The 17,471-nt window shown below is 36.8% G+C and overlaps 1 protein-coding gene across 8 annotated transcripts in view; it reads left to right on the top strand.

Annotated features, from left to right (window-relative positions):
- WDFY3 (WD repeat and FYVE domain containing 3) overlaps positions 1-17,471 on the top strand; it is a 264,702-nt gene that overhangs the window by 86,935 nt on the left and 160,296 nt on the right. For all 8 annotated transcript variants that reach the window (XM_073805420.1, XM_073805422.1, XM_073805421.1 and 5 more), the window contains 2 exons: positions 882-1,092; positions 12,448-12,571. In XM_073805420.1, the coding sequence (XP_073661521.1) occupies positions 913-1,092; positions 12,448-12,571 (304 nt within the window). In that variant the 5' untranslated portion in view covers positions 882-912. The remainder of the gene's footprint in view (positions 1-881; positions 1,093-12,447; positions 12,572-17,471) is intronic.

Here is a 17,471-nt window from a genome sequence, read left to right as displayed (position 1 = left end):
ACTGCAGTTCTAGCCAGGGATACATACATTTTACATTGTGATTCAATACACATGAATACACCCTTACCTAAAATAAGTTTCATGAAATAATAATTACCCTTACTACATGTATTCCAATATCTTCTATTTCATTAAAAATATTTTTATTGAGGTATATAGTTGATTTACAATATTATATTTTACTTCTTTTTTTTAATTGCTTGTCATGATCTATTAAATGAATTAACATGACCTGCCAAAGGGTTTCAAACTGTAGTTTGAAAAAACAGTCTTAAGTTATATGATAATTTTCACTTTTTTCTTATGATTTATAATATATTTGAGGGTATCATTTCATTTAATTTGCATTTTTCAAACTACAAGTCTTCAGTGAGGACTATCCCAAGTGTAATCCTTCATCTACAAAAAAAGTTAAATAATTGAAAACAGAAAACTTTGTGGGGATTTTTGTTTTTTTCACTTGTTTGGATGTTTTGAAGTGAGGGTGAATTTTCTGTGCTTTTATTCTTTTTCCATATAGTCAACTATTAAGCAACATATTAATTATAAGATTTATGATCCCTTTATTTGTTGAACTTTGTTATGACTAACTTGGAAATGTTTGTTGCTCGTCCAGCAACAATTAATTTTTTACATTTAATGTTTTACATTTTATACAAATTGTGGCAAAGCCGGTAAGGAACACTGAGTGGCATAATTTGTAACTTGTCATTTAGGGAGATTTATCAAAATTAGCTTTGCCTCTCTACCTTTTCTGTTCAAAAAAGTAGAAAAAATATTTTAGGCAGAATTTTTTTGTTTTTCTGGCTTTTAATGAGCTCCGTGCATGCTTGACCTGGTCAAGACAATGACATTTTGACTGTATGAACATCTTCTTACAGAATTAGAAGTGTTTATCACCAACCAGCCAAGATGAATATGGTGAAGAGGATCATGGGGCGGCCGAGGCAGGAGGAGTGCAGCCCGCAAGACAACGCCTTAGGACTGATGCACCTCCGCCGACTCTTCACGGAGTTGTGCCATCCTCCCCGGCACATGACTCAGAAGGAACAAGAAGAGAAACTGTACATGATGCTGCCAGTGTTTAACAGGGTGAGTCCAGGTTGCCAAGCACATGCCTTTTGTGATGGGGTGGTACTGCAGGAGTCTTGAGGTTATAATAAGTCACAGATGGGAAAAAAAAAATGATAGAATGAATGAATTTTTAAGAAGCTGATTCCTTCCTTTCAATTTGCTATAAGGTGATTTGATGTGAGATCTGGTCAGAATGAACTCCTCTTAGTTCTAGCAGATAAAAGGAAGATTGCGAGCATTTTGTAAAATGTTCCTCTAATGGTTGATACTTGGAAGAGGGATAGGTTGTAAATTACCACTTATGTTATTTCCATTACCTTTTGAAGTGATGATTTATGGCATCAAATGGTGCAGTCGCCCAAGTCCTTTTTACACTTTGAAGAATCATCTCAGTTTATTTTGTTGTTTGGTGGATTTTCTGTAAAAGAACTTGTAAGAGGATAGTTATAGGCTCTAGAGAGTCAAAATAGAGCTAATGTTTTAATGTATTTTGTCAAGTTGATCACATGTAGCAATCTTAATGGGGATTTTAAAAATTTTTATCAAAGATGTATATGTACATAGTTTAAAAAGTCAAGTACTTCCGCAGGCTTATAGGGCCCTGCTGCTCTCCACTGCTAATTGTTGCTGCCACTTTTAGCTATTTCAGCTTTTACATAACAAACAATACTTATACTGCTGTCGTGATTGTTCAGTTTTAATTGACTTCTTACTGAGAAATAGGAGAATTAGCTTTTTTTTTAAACTCCCCATGCCTCCAAAGCATGCACACACATACATTCACTCATACATGCTACCCTCCTCTTGTCCTTCCCATACAATAATCCCATTTGTTTAAATAAGATTCAGTGCTTACAGTCTACTGACCCTGCTGTAAATATTATTCATAGATGAACCTTATAGCAAACCACCACTATTTTGCCACTCTTATAGAACTTGTTTTCCTCAGACTTTGTAACATAACTGTCTCAATTTCTGTCTTTCCTCATGTCTCTTTCTTTTTCTCCCCCATCTCTCTTTTTCTCTCCTTAGACCTATCTCTGTCCTTCCCCTATCTTTCTCTCCTTCCCTTCCTGTTTCTGTCTCTTTCTCCCCATCTCTGCCTGTCTTTTCCTGTGTCTCTCTTCCCCATCTCTCTCTCCTCTCTCTGTTCCCCTCTCTTGGTCTCTGTCTCTCCCCCCCGACCCCCCAGTTCTCTTTCCTTGTTTCTCCCCTCCCATGTCTTTCTCTTTCCCCTGCATCTGTGACTCATTGTCTCCCTCCCAAAGTCTCACTTGATCTCTTTATTGTTTGTTCTCTGTGTCTGTTAGTCTTTCTGTCTGAAATTTTCTAGGTTCTTCTTCTCAATATTTTGAAATTTTATTGAGGCTTCATGATGAACCTTCTTAATCTGCAAACTTGTACTTTTCAATTCTGGGAAAATATTTTGAAATATTTCTTTGTTAATATTCTTCCCCTTTTCTGCAGCTCTGTCAATCAAATATTAACTCTTTTGGATTAACCTTATGCTGTCATATTTTTAACGTCCTTGAATTCTTCTTTATTAATTTAAAATTCTGTAATATCTCCTCATCCCTCTGAAAATATTAAAGCTTTTTCAAGTTTTCTTATGCTTCTTTCATTGTTATTTGCTTCAGATTACTGTTTTTTCTTTGTTTATATTATTTTCTTTCATATTAGAGTAGTCTCCAGATGTCTGGTGATAATTGTCTATACACTGATATTTAGGAATGAGGTATTGAAACACTAATTGGAAAGTACGTGTGCAGGGGTTAGACTTTTCCAGTGGTAAGATGATCTGGCTGGATAAAATGCAGAGATTCGTTAACCTAGGATATGTTGATATTCCAGGAAGGGATGTTTTCCAGTCTCCTGCCTGGAGCATATATACTTGCTAGTGTTTTCTTAAAGCTAAGTTGAGGAACAAGACTGATGTTTCATATTCAGTAGATTGACTTTCACTTAATCTCCAGTTTGCACCTATCAGTGTTCTTGGTTGTTCCTCTCTAAGGGTTAGACCTCCAGGTGTGTACTGCACTTGGGAGGAGCAGTCACCTTCAGTTTCTGGGCTGTCAAATAAGAATATCTACCTTGTGGGGTTGGTATGAAGATTAAGTAAGATAATGTACTTAAAGAGCACTTAACAAATGCTTGTCCTAGGGAACTTGTGTCTATTATTGTTACTGTTGTTATGGCATTAAAAATAAAGACATTACAAGGTGAAGCAAAGATTATAAACTATTTATGCTGAAATAATTTCATATTGAATATATGCTGAAATACATCTAGTTTATGTGTTATTCACACCAAGCCAAAGGCTAATTAGACAACAGAGAGGAGGGATAGACTCTACATATTCTATGTTTATTTGTTTGCTTATCTCTTCATTTATTCTGTTATTGTGCATTACTGATTCAGTAAATATGTGTCAAACAAATAGACATTGTGCTATACATTGGAGTTCTGAGATAAGATAGTCCAGTTTTATAAATCAGAAGTGTCATGAGGAAGATAAACATGTATTTCTGTTGGAGAAGAGATAAACACATAAACAGATAATGGAATAACAAAGAAATGTAGTATTAGAGACACAGCAGAGTATTATGGCACCCCTGAGAAGAAAGTTATCGGAAAGTCTGTGGGGATCAGGGAAGGGGCGTCTCCCTTGAGAATGGGATGTGATTCTTGAGTCCTTAAAAGATATGCATTAGCCAGCTTGGAACTAACTGGGCTAAATTAACCAAGAAGGTAATTAGAGTAAGAAGTTAAAGCATGAATCAAGGTAGAGGCTACAAACATTTTGATGTGTGCTAGCATCTATAAGTGGTCCAAGAAGTTGACATTATGTCGAGGAAGGGTACTGTTAAGTTTAATAGGCACATCATGACAGGTTTTATATCATATTAAGTGCTAATACTTTTTCTCCGAGGTGTGCAGAGCCAATGAAGTATTCTAAGCAATAGAATAAGAAAGGAGAAGGGACCAAAGCAAGGCTGTCTCTTAGGTTTCTCATTTGGGAAACTGGGTGGATATTTTTCCTAGTAGCTGAGAAGGAGAGATATAGGGGACAGATTCAGTCTGGGGCATTGAGTCCAAACTGTTGATATTTGTGAACTTCCCAAGTGGAGGTATTCAGTAGGCAATTAGAAAGCTCAGGTGAGGGACTGTGGGGACTACTGCAGATATGTGGTAGTTGGAACCCTGGAAGGGGATAAGACATTACTCGTGCCTCCTACTGCCCCATGAGTAGTATGCTAAGGATGAACCATGGAGAATATGAATGTTTAGTGAAAGAAGGGGAACCCATAAAGGATACAGAACAGGAATGGGTCAGTAGCAGTACAAAAAGAATCAGGAGAGGCTGGTTATGGAACTCAAGAGATAAAAGTTGCAAGAAGGAAGAGAGCAGTCAACACCATCCTGTACATTAGAGAGACCCAGTAAGATGGAGACTGAAAAATGTACATGAGATTTGCCAGTTTGAAAGTTACTAGAATGGAAGCACGAGAAAGCAGTGAGTTGAGCAGTGAATGGGAGATGAGAAGAGACAGTATGGACTCCGCTTGTAGAAATATGAAAGAAGAGGGGACAAAAGAGATTGATGGAGGTGAATTTGGCAATAGGGGGTTTGTGTTTGTATATTTCTGGTGTTTTACTTTGTTTTTAAAAATGGGAGAGATCCAGGCATGCTCATGAAGAGAAGGAAAGAAACCAGCAGAGGGGGAAATTGGAAATTTTTAAGACAGTGAAATTGAGCATAGAGTCAAATTACAGGTGGGTGAGTGAGCCTTGAACAAGAGACACCGCATGCTGCAGGAGAGCATGTCTTGTTGGGTGTGAGCACAGATTTGTAGTGAAGGTAGTGGAAAGTTGAATAAGATCTTGCTTGATGACCTCAGTTTCTTATAGTTATCAACAGAAGATGTGGTCTGTTAAGAGTCTGGAGTAAGCAGGTCGAGTAGGAGACTTTAGGGAATGGTGATGGTTTGGAATATTAATGAAAGGGAATCAAGAAGGATAGTTGAAAGGGACAATAAAGGGCTTAAAGAGTTTTGAGGGCTCAGTGAAGGTTGGAGATAGTAAATTTGTACTGGATCTTATCCATGCAGGCGTGTGTGATTTTTCTCATTCAGTTACAAAGCAGCGTGTGTGTAGAAGTAGAAAAGACGGATAGATGCGTTATATTGGGACTGAGGTTTTGCTGGGCTGGTAAAGCAAGAAGGGCAGGAGTAGAGGGACAGAGCATAGTTAGAGAGACTAATTCACATATCACTCGTGGAATTGGGTGGGATACCATAGGAACAGAGCAGAGGATGTTCATTTTTTAATCTATGAGATAAAAAGGCTGAGAGTGAGGGAGGGGAGGGGATGATAGGGTAGGAATATGAGGAGAGGTAGGGAAAGGTTTAAGACAGCTGTTTTGAAATTGGGAGAGAACTGATTATGGACAAGCTATTTTTTCAAGCCCTGTTGAGGTAACAGTCATTAATTTTTATTGCAACCAGTCCTGGGAAGTTGGTTGTTTTTAATGTTTTTGTTTTACTTCAATGTCACAATGTACTATTAGCTATTAAGTAGTTTGAGATAATTTCCTTCTCTCAGATTCATAAACACTGAAAAGGTGATGATAATGTTAAGAGTAGTTAGGACAATTGTTATTCTCAGCTATTAATATAGATTAATAACTAATATCCTGCATATGTGTCCCATGTATTTCATCAGTTAAGCTTCCACAGTCAATTCAAGTGAGTCTTAGACTAGAAGACTCAAACAAATACTTGAGGTTTTGGGGGTTTTTTTTTTTAAGAAGATTTAAGTTGCTTTAGTGATTATTCTCTATTGCTTAGACTGTCTTAGTTCTGTTGTGTTCTGTGTTGCCATGAGTCTCTATTCTTTCAAGTCAGAAGTTTTTAGTTGGCTGATTAAAAGCATATACATATGCATTGCCTAAACCTCTAATACAATGAGTGATTTAAATATCATAAAGTTTCATTCAACTTTTTTTTTCTGTTTTATTGTGCTTCGCTTTATTGCAGTTTTTACAAATTAAAGGTTTGTGGCAACCCTGCATTGTCAGATGATGGTTAGCGTTTTTTTTTAATTAATTAATTTTTTTATTGAAGTATAGTTGATTTACAATGTTGTGTTAGTTTCAGGTGTACAGCAAAGTGATTCAGTTATATATATATATTTTTATACATATATACATATATTTATTCTTTTTCAGGTTCTTTTCCTTTATCAACTTTTAACTAATGAAAAGAAAGTTATTTCTGTACTATTGTGACCAATTTAAAAAATATATAAATTATATTCATTGGCCTATCATTAACAAACTAAAATTATCCTTAGATAAGACATCACATCCATTAAATTTTGATATAGATAACCATATTTATTTAATGGTTTGACAATTTATACTTGAACGTTCTACACTAGTAAGAAATAGCTTAGATGAATGAATAGCTCAGTATGGCTCCAGACATCCTGCCACGATTGCCAAAAATGAACTGTACTGTTGATTTTTGAGACTTTGTTTGATTCATGCCAAATGGCAAATAAACCATATTACAGTTAGACATGGATATCCATCTACAGAATCGTTTTTAAAGTGTGCTCCATACTGTTATTTCAGTGTGTGATTTTGGCCTTTAAGAGACACGAGGTTGAGAAATGGCATGTGTTAAGTCCCTTTTTCTGGGCCAGGACTCATGCTGGGTTCTTCAGCTGCCTCCTGTGCTCTTCATCACAGTCCTGCAAGGGCACTGCTGGTATCCTCCTTCTCACCAGTTCTCTCAAACTGAAAGATTATGGTGAGGTCTGAGAATAGCTGGATAATATTTAATCAGCATTCTTAAAAATAATTAACCTTTAGTCCCAAGAACAAAAGCTTACAGAAAAAAAATACTTCATTTAAACGTATTAAAAAATGAATAGCATTTTAGTCATCTGAAAGTTAACTGCCATTGTTAATTACCTTGGTGTATGTTATCATACTAAATTGTGTATGTTAAAATATAATCTTTACTAACTGGACCTTCTTTTAGAGACTCCTCTTGTTTTTGAATTTGCTTCTGATTTATATTCAAGAAACACCTAAGTTGAATCCAATGTCTCTTTTTTTTTTTTTTTTTTTTTTTTTGCGGTACGCAGGCCTCTCACTGTTGTGGCCTCTCCCGTTGCGGAGCACAGGCTCCGGACGCGCAGGCTCAGCGGCCATGGCTCACGGGCCCAACAGCTCCGCGGCATGTGTCCCCTGCATCGGCAGGCGGACTCTCAACCACTGCGTCACCAGGGAAGCCCCCAATGTCTCTTTTTTTATCCCTCACAAGTAACCTTTACTTTTTAAATTGTTGGCTTTAGAGGAAGGATACTCAAGTTCAGAACCAAATGCGAGATAGATCAAGGGTCAGACAAATGAACTATTTACATATATGAGACTTATGTTTACAAATATACAGCTTTGTTACTTATTGCATAGTACCAATATTGGAGAATGGAGCTTAGGTCTGTGCAACAAAGGACTTCCTAGTTTCACCCTTGATATCGTTAAGCTTACTTACCCAGTCATTGGCAAAAGTGGGCAAGCCACACTCAGAGCAGATGAGAGTACATGTTCTTTTGAGGCGGGTGTACCCTAGAAGGAGAGAGAGGGACTGAGATACACCTTCTCATTTTCTTCTCCTGCAAGTTCGTGGTCCTTAGAACAAGAAGACTGTAAGTGTTAATGTAATGATTTATATTAATTGGTAAATGCAATTACATCTTCACTGTCAATTTTCAAAATCTGTTAGATATATCAAATTATTCATATACTCTGTAACTTAATTTTAGATATTACGTATATTTAGGGGGAAAAAGACACCATTTTAGAAAACTTTGTAAAAATTCCTACCTCTCTTTTACTAATATTTAATAAAATTTTACTGAATAGCTTCATTTGGTAACAAATATATATTGAGCCGCTGCTTCCTGCATGCCATTATACAACACCATTCATTTGTTCCCCCTGAGTATACCAAAAATATTTTAGTTGAGGAGCAGCCAGGAAATTTTCTGAAATTTATTTAGGTGGATATTTAAAATGACCCTTCTAAAAACAAGTTGAGCTGTGCTAATTCCCTCGCAAGGTGAACACTGTGCAAAGGTATAGTGATAGGGTTCCTGCAAAGTTTAATTCAGGCAGTATATTACTGGGTGACTAAGAGCACAGCTTGGAATCAGACCTAGTTTTGAATTCTGTCTCCACCACCTCCTGGCATCTACCTTCTCTAACCCTTAATTTCTTTTTCTGAAAAATGGGAGTAATGTGTAGGATTTCATGAGATTCGAATGACATTATGTCAAGTATTTGAATAGTGCTAGGCACACTGTAAAGCCTCATTATATGATAATTGTTGTTATTTTTATTAAGTTTGCTAAAAGGCTTTTTGTTCCTCAGCACTGTTTTTTTCATCTGGGTAATGAATGTCACATGTCTATTATAGAATCATCCCTCTGAGTTGAGTGTATTACCGACCAGTTCTCTTGCTCAACTCTCCCCTTTAACAGATGAGGGAACTAAGAACCAGAAAATTTTGACCAGAGTCCCTGTGGGTGGGAAGGTGAATCCCAGCTCTGTGCTCCATCCTCTGTGGTGCACATTTACATGCATGATTGAAGCACTATTTCCCACTATTTGTGGAAGGTGGTGAATACATACCTAATATTTTTAGATTTAATTGTTGAAGTCAGTCACCAAAAAATCTCTTTTCTTTACTGCCTTACACATTCAGTATTATCTAAAATGCCAGATACATGTTTTAGTCCCTGTACTTCTCCAGCCTTTTCTTGCTGCATTTCCCCTCTCATTGGAAACACTCCAGCTTCACCCACGCCTTTTTTTTTTTTTTTTTTTTTTTTTTTTTTTTTGTGGTACACGGGCCTCTCACTGTTGTGGCCTCTCCCGTTGCAGAGCACAGGCTCCAGACGCACAGGCTCAGCGGCCATGGCTCACTGGCCCAGCCTCTCCGCGGCATGTGGGATCCTCCCGGACCGGGGCACGAACCCGCATCCCCTGCATTGGCAGGCAGACTCTCAACCACTGCGCCACCTGGGAAGCCCCACCCACGCCTTTTGATCTCTCAAGCTCCCAATCTCTTGCCCACGGTCTTAGCACGGTTTTTCTCACTGCCCGGAACCCTCGTTCCTTGGCTGTTTGAATTGTGACCTTTTTTCATTATTCAGTATCATCCTTCTGGGTCAGTGTCATCTCAGAGAGCGTTTCTGATAACCTTTTCTCACTCCAGGCATTCCCTTTCAGTTACCCTGTTTACTTCCTTTATAATGCATCACTATCCAACATAATTTTCATTTTTAAAATAGCTTAACTTTTGTCTCCTGTGCTAAAATGTACATTCCGTGAAAACTGGAATTATATTTGCTTTATTTGCCTTTGTATTCACAGTTCTTTATTTACTTTTGTATTCAAGGTTCCAAATATTGCCTGGCATATATAGTAGACCAGTAAATATTTATGAGTGAATAAATGAAAGAGTGAATCAATCAGTAGTGTTGGATCACTAGATTAAAGATTGTTTACGTTAAAGAAGCAGTAGTTCATTTCAGATTAGCAAGTAGGACATGGTCCTTTTTCTGTAACATTTGGCTTGGTCAATTCAAACAACACAGCTTTTGAAAAAAATTTCCTTATGAAAATAAAGCTGTAAATATCAGGATTTGTATGAAAAGTTAGTTGCATTTTTAACAGTGTATTATCCACCCAGCGTGAAGACTGCTTGAATAACCATATGTTTATGCTAAGAAAAGAGCTATTTATTTTATGAAGTTGTCTTACTCTTAGGATAACATAGTGCTTAATAATTCTTAGGAGCAAAATATACATCAGTATATTCTGAATAATAGGAATACTTATCTACTTTAAATCAGTTTGTCAAAAGGCTTAATAATTGCCTGAGCAAAATATACAATTGCTTTGTAAACACCTTCATTAGGCAGTTACATACTCATCTCTGGGTGGAAGTAGAATGGCTATTCAAGCATGTGTCCTTCCTCACTAGAAACCAAATGGTGTAGATATTTTATTTGATAAAGATAGTTGATGGTTTATTTTAAAAGATGCACTTTGAGTTGCAATATGTTATTTTTATATGGACCAAAAAATTAAAAAAGGAGGAAAGAAAGGAATGAATAAACTTTGTCATAATCAACTGTGAACTTCAAGCGAGGTTGATTTTAGTAACCAAACTGCTTTGGTTTGATATTAATGTAGTCTTACAGGGCTGTGCTTACTGGGCATACTTTTTAAGTCTGTGAGATAAATTTGGTCAATAAATTGGCCATTCTTTTTATTTTTCTAAGACACAAATTATTTAATAAAAACTTCAAGAGAGAGTGACGGGTAAAATCTCTCCTCCTTGAAAGTATGCTCAAATTTAAAATTGAGGCTTCTCAATTTCTAATCTATCTCCAATTTGTTTATTAAAGACTATGGGTATTTAGCAGGCGACATAGGTTAACTGTAAGCACATAACATTTATCAAAATCTCAGCAGAAAAACAATTTATTGAGGAGTTCCTGAAAAGAACAGTTTGTTTGTTCTTTGAGATAATTTAAAATTGTGTGTCAAGTTAAAGAACAGACTACCTGGCTAAAAGTATAACCTGTAGAACTGATTTATCATTTGTTTGATACTTTCAGCTCAATTTGAGGGTGATTGTAAGAAACATGTTGTCTATTGTAAGAATGTAAGAAACATTCCTATTACAAGGATATTATAAGTTGTATCCTTTTAATAGGATCCTTGGAAGAAAATCTTTACATTATGGTATGAAGAATAGAGGTACTTCGTTAAATATATGTTTTCCTTACCTAAGGACATTGAGAACCATGTAGTTCATGAGGTTTTCTCTCCTGTATGTTTGAGCCAAAATTCATGACTAAATATGGCAAATATAGACTTTTTTCCCCCAGTCTACCTCCCTAGCCTTGGTTTTATTATTTGATTGGTTTTGTTCTTACTTTTTGTTTATATTCTCATATTATAATTTGTGTCCTTGCATGCTACCTAAACATTTTCTAGAATTTGGTTGTGGGGGCAGGCAGCATACAAACAAACAGCCATATTCAGGGAACATCCCTGTAAAAGGCAGGGTGCTAGCTTGGCAAGGAACACAATGACGGGTAAGATACGTTTCCTCCCTTTGCAGTGACATTTGAACAGATAACAAGAATATAAAATATTGTTTAGTTAATATTACAGTAGAGGGCTATCATAATAGTTTTAGGAGACACAGAATTCTCTTTTAGCTATAAAGAACATTTTTTTAAAAAAATATTTATTTGGTTGCGCTGGGTCTTAGTTGCAGCAGGTGGGCTCCTTAGTTGCGGCTCACCGGCTCCTTAGTTGTGGCAGGCAGACTTCTTAAGTGCGGCTTGCTGGCTCCTTAGTTGCCCCATGTGAACTCTTAGTTGCGGCATGTATGTGGGATCTAGTTCCCTGACCAGGGATCGAGCCCAGGCCACCTGCATTGGGAGCATGGAGTCTTATCCACTGTGCCACCAGGGATGTCCCACTATAAAAAACATTTTTAAAACAATATTCCAGGATGCATCTAGTTATATAGCTATTATAATATACTATTTCTTTTCCTATGACAGTCTGTCCAGGTTTTAGTTTTTTCATTCTCTTTGCTGAACCTATGCCAGTTTAAGAATGATTTATTCTAAAGTTCATCTAGTGTAGATTTTTGTAAAGACAAGTGTATTTCATGACCCTTTCATTCATTTTTATTCTAGTCTTTTCGTTAAGTCTTGTTTTGGGAATTATTATGGTTAGAATTCAGAAATTCTGAGGTATAAGATGAGTTTAGTAAATTCTGTATTCAGCCCAGGACTTAGCATTAGATAAGTCCCTGCTTTTACCATTATATTTTCTAAATATAAACTTTAGAAGTTTATATTTTTTATAACTTTATATTTATTTATAAATATAAAGTTTATATAAAGTTTATATTTATTTATAAACTTTAGAAGTTTATATTTATTTTCTAAATATAAACTTTAGAAAATATATTTACATTATATTTTCTAAAGTTTATTAGTAAGTTTGATTTAAATTTTATAGATAACTGGTCTTTGGCTTTTAGATTTTGTTTATTTAATTATTCATTCAACAAATTATTTTACATGTATAAGAAAATGTGGTTAGATGGCATTTATTGAAAGAGATATGTTTTAAACTTATTCAGATCGAAGTAACTATGCAAGCATACTTTCTTTTATTTGATGTTCAAGTCATACCACACTTTGAAAAGCACATAATGAAAGAAAAAAGTTGACAATGCTGTATTAAAATTGTTTTTCTCATCACAGGTTTTTGGAAATGCTCCGCCAAATACAATGACAGAAAAATTTTCTGATCTTCTGCAGTTCACAACACAAGTCTCACGACTGATGGTGACAGAAATTCGAAGGAGAGCATCAAACAAATCCACAGGTATTTTTACAGAAACCAGCAAAAACTGATTTATTTGAATGGACAGTTTGGTAAAAGTGGTGTCGAAATCTAACAAAAAATTGACCTGATTTTAAGCACATGGATTTCAGTACCAGTCCCCATTCCCATTCTTACTGTCATATTCTTACTGTCAGCACCTTTTACTCTCAAGTGGAGTAGTTCTACCCAAGACTACTTTCCTTGGACCACTACCACCCCTGACCTAACCCTTTTAACAGCACTCTGTTTCCTTCTGAACAAAATCCAAATTCCTAGCATGACATTCAACACAAACTCAGGACCTGGAAATACATATATATACCCACCATTTTTGCATACCCTTTTTAATTTCTTGTTTCCTTTTTCTATATTTCAACCAAATCATGAGTTACTTATAGTCCCAGACATTTCTGTGCTCTTTTTTCTATCCTTGTGATGCTTCATTCAGGAAGGAGCATCTCTCCCCGTCTTAGTACATCTAAATCTTCTCAGCTTGGATTAAGTCACACTTCCTAGATAGAATGTTTCTTGATTTCCTTAATCAAAGGAAAAGTTTTCTCTTCTTAACTACTCAGCTTCACGAGTGGTGTTTATATATGTATCTTTATCTTTCTATTAGACCATAAACTATTTATGAGTCTTTGTATAACCTACAGTCTTTATTTACCACAGTGCTTTACACAGTAGGCCTTTTATAAATGCTGCCTGAATAACTATTCTTATTCATAATTAGGTAATTTTAAACTTCATAAAGTATCATCCCATTTAATCAAGATTAAAATAAAACTTTTTGATTTTAATTACCATTACTCATTTTCTAAATTAGCAATATGTTTGAAGGATTTTATCTTAATTTTTATCTTGTTGCTTTGGTTTTTAGTGGTTGAGTGATAGCTTTCCTACTGAAGCATTAGACCAAGAAATCAATAATTTAAGTTTTGTTTCTAGTGTCTCTTTGAAAAATCACTTATCGTTTCCACCCATTGAATTATTATCTTTCCAATTGTAACGGTAATGCCTTTGTTATATAATACTTTTTTTTTTTTTTGCGGTACGTGGGCCTCTCACTGTTGTGGCCTCTCCTGTTGCGGAGCGCAGGCTCAGCGGCCATGGCTCACGGGCCCAGCCGCTCCGCGGCATGTGGGATTTTCCCGGACCCCGGCACGAACCCGTGTCCCCTGCATCAGCAGGCAGACTCTCAACCCCTGCGCCACCAGGGAAGCCCTATAATCCTATTTTTTAATTTAGTTTTTACTTTTAGTTTTAAAAGTATATAGGTGCATGGTTTTAAGGGTCAAATAGTTTATAGGTTTATTAAAAACAGTATCTCCCTTCCATCATCCTGGTTCATCCTCATTTTGCACTCCTAAGATACACTGACTTTTTACGTCTCTTAACTTTTTTGATATTTACCTCTGTGTCTCTAACTAATGTGCTTATACTGTGTGCCCTTGATTTTTCATATTTAGATACCATCTCCAGGCTTACCACAAGAGAAGTGAGACTTTTAAGCTCACCACTATCCCACAGATTCTCACTTCTATATCCCCATATCATTCTATCATAATTTGATTAGATCAGTATTCATTATATTATTGTGACTGAAAACATTATACAAAGATGAGCCATATGATATACTCTGATTACTCTTTCTTTCTTGAAAACTTCTCCCCCTTTATCAATCAGAGTTAATAATTGCCTTTTTTTAAAAAAACTAGTTTTCTACATTTTCATTATGCATTCTTCCCCTACTCCTCTGTTTTTCTGAATTTCCTCCAATATCATTGAAGACATCAGATATTCTGTCAGTTTCATCTTCTTGCAAATAGCTCTTCCAGAACCTTCTGTTCTGCTTTAATCTGTAGTAGTTGCTCTCTAGGCCAGCTGGACAACTGTCACTTTTTCATCTTCACTCAGTTCATCCTGGGATGTTTTTCCACTTCTTTGGGATAGAGTCTCTGTTTCCAAAATCTCATGTCACCTTTTTTCTCAAATTAACTTCCTCATTTTTGGTAAAATATTTTTTCCAGCAGCCTCCTGAAAAAGGATGCAGGGCAGTTATTATTTTGGTTTTTGGATTTTGTATTTGTTTTTAGAAATCTGTGAGTGAGGGCTTCCCTGGTGGCGCAGTGGTTGAGAGTCCACCTGCCGATGCAGGGGACATGGGTTCGTGCCCCGGTCCGGGAAGATCCCACATGCCGCGGAGTGGCTGGGTCTGTGAGCCATGGCCACTGAGCCTGCGCGTCTGGAGCCTGTGCTCCGCAACGGGAGAGGCCACAACAGTGAGAGGCCCGCGTATCACCAAAAAAAAAAAAAAATTAGAAATCTGTGAGTGAAAATTCCTTTGACTCTTGCTATATAAAATGAGTTCCTTCCCCTTAACCATGGAAGGTGACAAGCTTTCAGGTACGGGGCTTAGAACAAACTTTATCACATCATACAGGATGGCTTTATTGCAGAAAGGGGAACTTGTAGAACCAGGCTTCAGCAAGAGAAAAGAAGGCACAGATCCATCACCCTCGTTATCTCACAGAAGTGTGCTTGGGATATTCCCCACCCAAAGCATGAATGCAATCATAATGGTGAAGAAACACCGTTTGTGATCTAAGCTGTTTGAGTACTGAATCTGAGTTCTTATTGGATGTTTCTAGGAGTTGTTTGAGAATGCTAACTGTTTAGTTCCAGGAGACTTGGGGGCTCAGGGGAAGCTACAGGCCCTCCCACAGGGAGTGGAAGCTACGCGTGTCATAGAAAATTAAGCTTGGGTGCAGCACCTCTGGGAACATGGTCAGTGGGTCCTTCTCCAGGCAGCCTAGGTTGAACTCCCAAGGTTATTTTGGAAAATCTCTCAGCTCACATTACATTTATCCTCCTTTCGGTGGATATAAGGTCCTAGATTGGAAATCATTTTATTTCAGAATTTAAAAATAATTTCTCCATCATATTTTAGATTCCTATACTCCTAGTAAGAAGTCTGAAGCTACCTAAATTCTCCATTCTTTCTCTGTGGCCTGTATTGTGTGTGTTTGTGTGTGTGTTTTATAAAAGCATTTAGAATCCTCTCGTTGGCCCTCCTCTTCTAAAATTTCATGATAACATGCCTTGGAGTGGACCTATTTTTATTCATTATGCTGAGTTCACTGGACCTGTTTAGTCTGGAAATTCATATCCTTTAATTTTGAGAAAGGTTTGTGAATTGTTTATATAATAATATCCTCCCCTCTGTTTTCTCTTTCTTATCACGTGTACCCCTAAGACTGTCCCTCTCATTTTCTTATCTTTCCTCTCTTATTTTCTGTCTTTGCTTTTTTACTCTCTTTGCTAGGAGAGCTTTTTGGTTTTACCATATATTCCTTCCATGGGTTTTTTTTTTTTTCCCCCCATTTGTGACACGATACTTTTAATTTCTAAGAGATTTTTTTTTCTTTTTTATTGATGTCTTTTGCTTTCCTTTCATGGCTTCTCTTAACTCTCTGAGGTTTCTTTTTCTTTTCTTTTTTTAAAATTTCTTTTCAGATTTTTATCTTCCTCCACAGTCTGTTTCTTTCAGGTAGTCTTTTTTGTTACTTTATTTTTGTCTCTTTTATATTGGAGAATGTCCTCCTGTGTCTCATCCTTGGCCCTCTACTGCTGTATAAGAATGGAATCTTGGAAAGTTGCTGGGTAGCTTTGTAATTGTGGCTGGAGCTTGCCTGGGCCTCAGCCTAGGGTCATTTTGCTGAGCCATTCTGTTGACCATCTTTCCCTTGAGCTAGACAGAGTCCCCAGAGAGGAATGTCCAGTGTTTACTTAGACAGTATATGTCTGACTCTGAACATTTTAGAAGCCAGTGTCTGAGGACCCTCAACATTTAGTATCAATACATAAGCTTCTATTTTATCTTCATGATGAGCCCACAACTGTGCCTGGTTTAATGTCATTGTCCCTCCTCCACCCCAATCCAAACATCCTCTGTTTTTCTTTTTAGTGAATAAATCTCTAGTCTACTACCCACACAGTAGTGGGGATCTGGGGGTCTAGCTGCTCTTACACAGACTTCACCAGTCCTTCTGTGTACAGTCCCACATTTACTTCTGCTTCTAAAGGTACTTAGTGCCACCAATTCCTGAGCCTCTTGGAGGTTGTGTTGTAGTTAGCTGCTTTTTTGTGTTTTCCTTGTACTTGCTTTAAGATTCTAGAGTCTGCTAAATCAGTTCCCACTAATTTCTCTGCTGTTTTAGTATCCAAAACGTTGTTGTTTTCACCTTTCCTATTTTCTTTGTACTTACGGGTTTATGATTTTTTAAAAAAAATCCTTAAACAACAATTTTAGTGGGTGTATTAGTCTGCTTGGACTGCCATAACAAAAATATCATAGACCAGTATAAAACAGGAATTTTTTTTCACAATTCTAGAGGCTGAAATTCTAAGAGCATGGTGCCAGCATGATTGGTTTCTGGTGAGATCTCTCTTCCTGGCTTGCAGATGGCACCTTCTCAATGTGGCCTCACCTCCAGGAGAGAGAGCTCTCTGGTGTCTCTTCTTATAAGGGCATTAATCCCATTATGAGGGGCACACCCTCATGACCTCATCTAAACCCAATTACCTCCCAAAGGCTCCATCTCCAAATACCATCACATTAGGAACTAAGGCTTCAAATATGAATTCTGGGGGGGCACAATTCAGTTTATAGCAGTGAGGTTTCAGGACAGAGGAGATAAATGCATGTGCTCAAGCTTCCATCTTTAACGGGGGACCCATTATGGAGTCTTTGGAGCAACAGCCATTAAAGTATTTTTAGATTGAGGACAAAATCTCTTAATCAGAAGCTGTACATTATATGAATTGATGTATGGATTTTAAAATGAGGCAGTTTTAATTATATTTGTAGTCCTTGAAGCAAGTCTGGTGAGAGATGGTC

This window comes from Tursiops truncatus, chromosome 5 (assembly GCF_011762595.2).
Source record: "Tursiops truncatus isolate mTurTru1 chromosome 5, mTurTru1.mat.Y, whole genome shotgun sequence".
Taxonomy (NCBI): domain Eukaryota; kingdom Metazoa; phylum Chordata; class Mammalia; order Artiodactyla; family Delphinidae; genus Tursiops; species Tursiops truncatus.
Note: the sequence above shows the minus strand (reverse complement) of the source record. Positions and strands in the feature narration are given on the sequence as shown.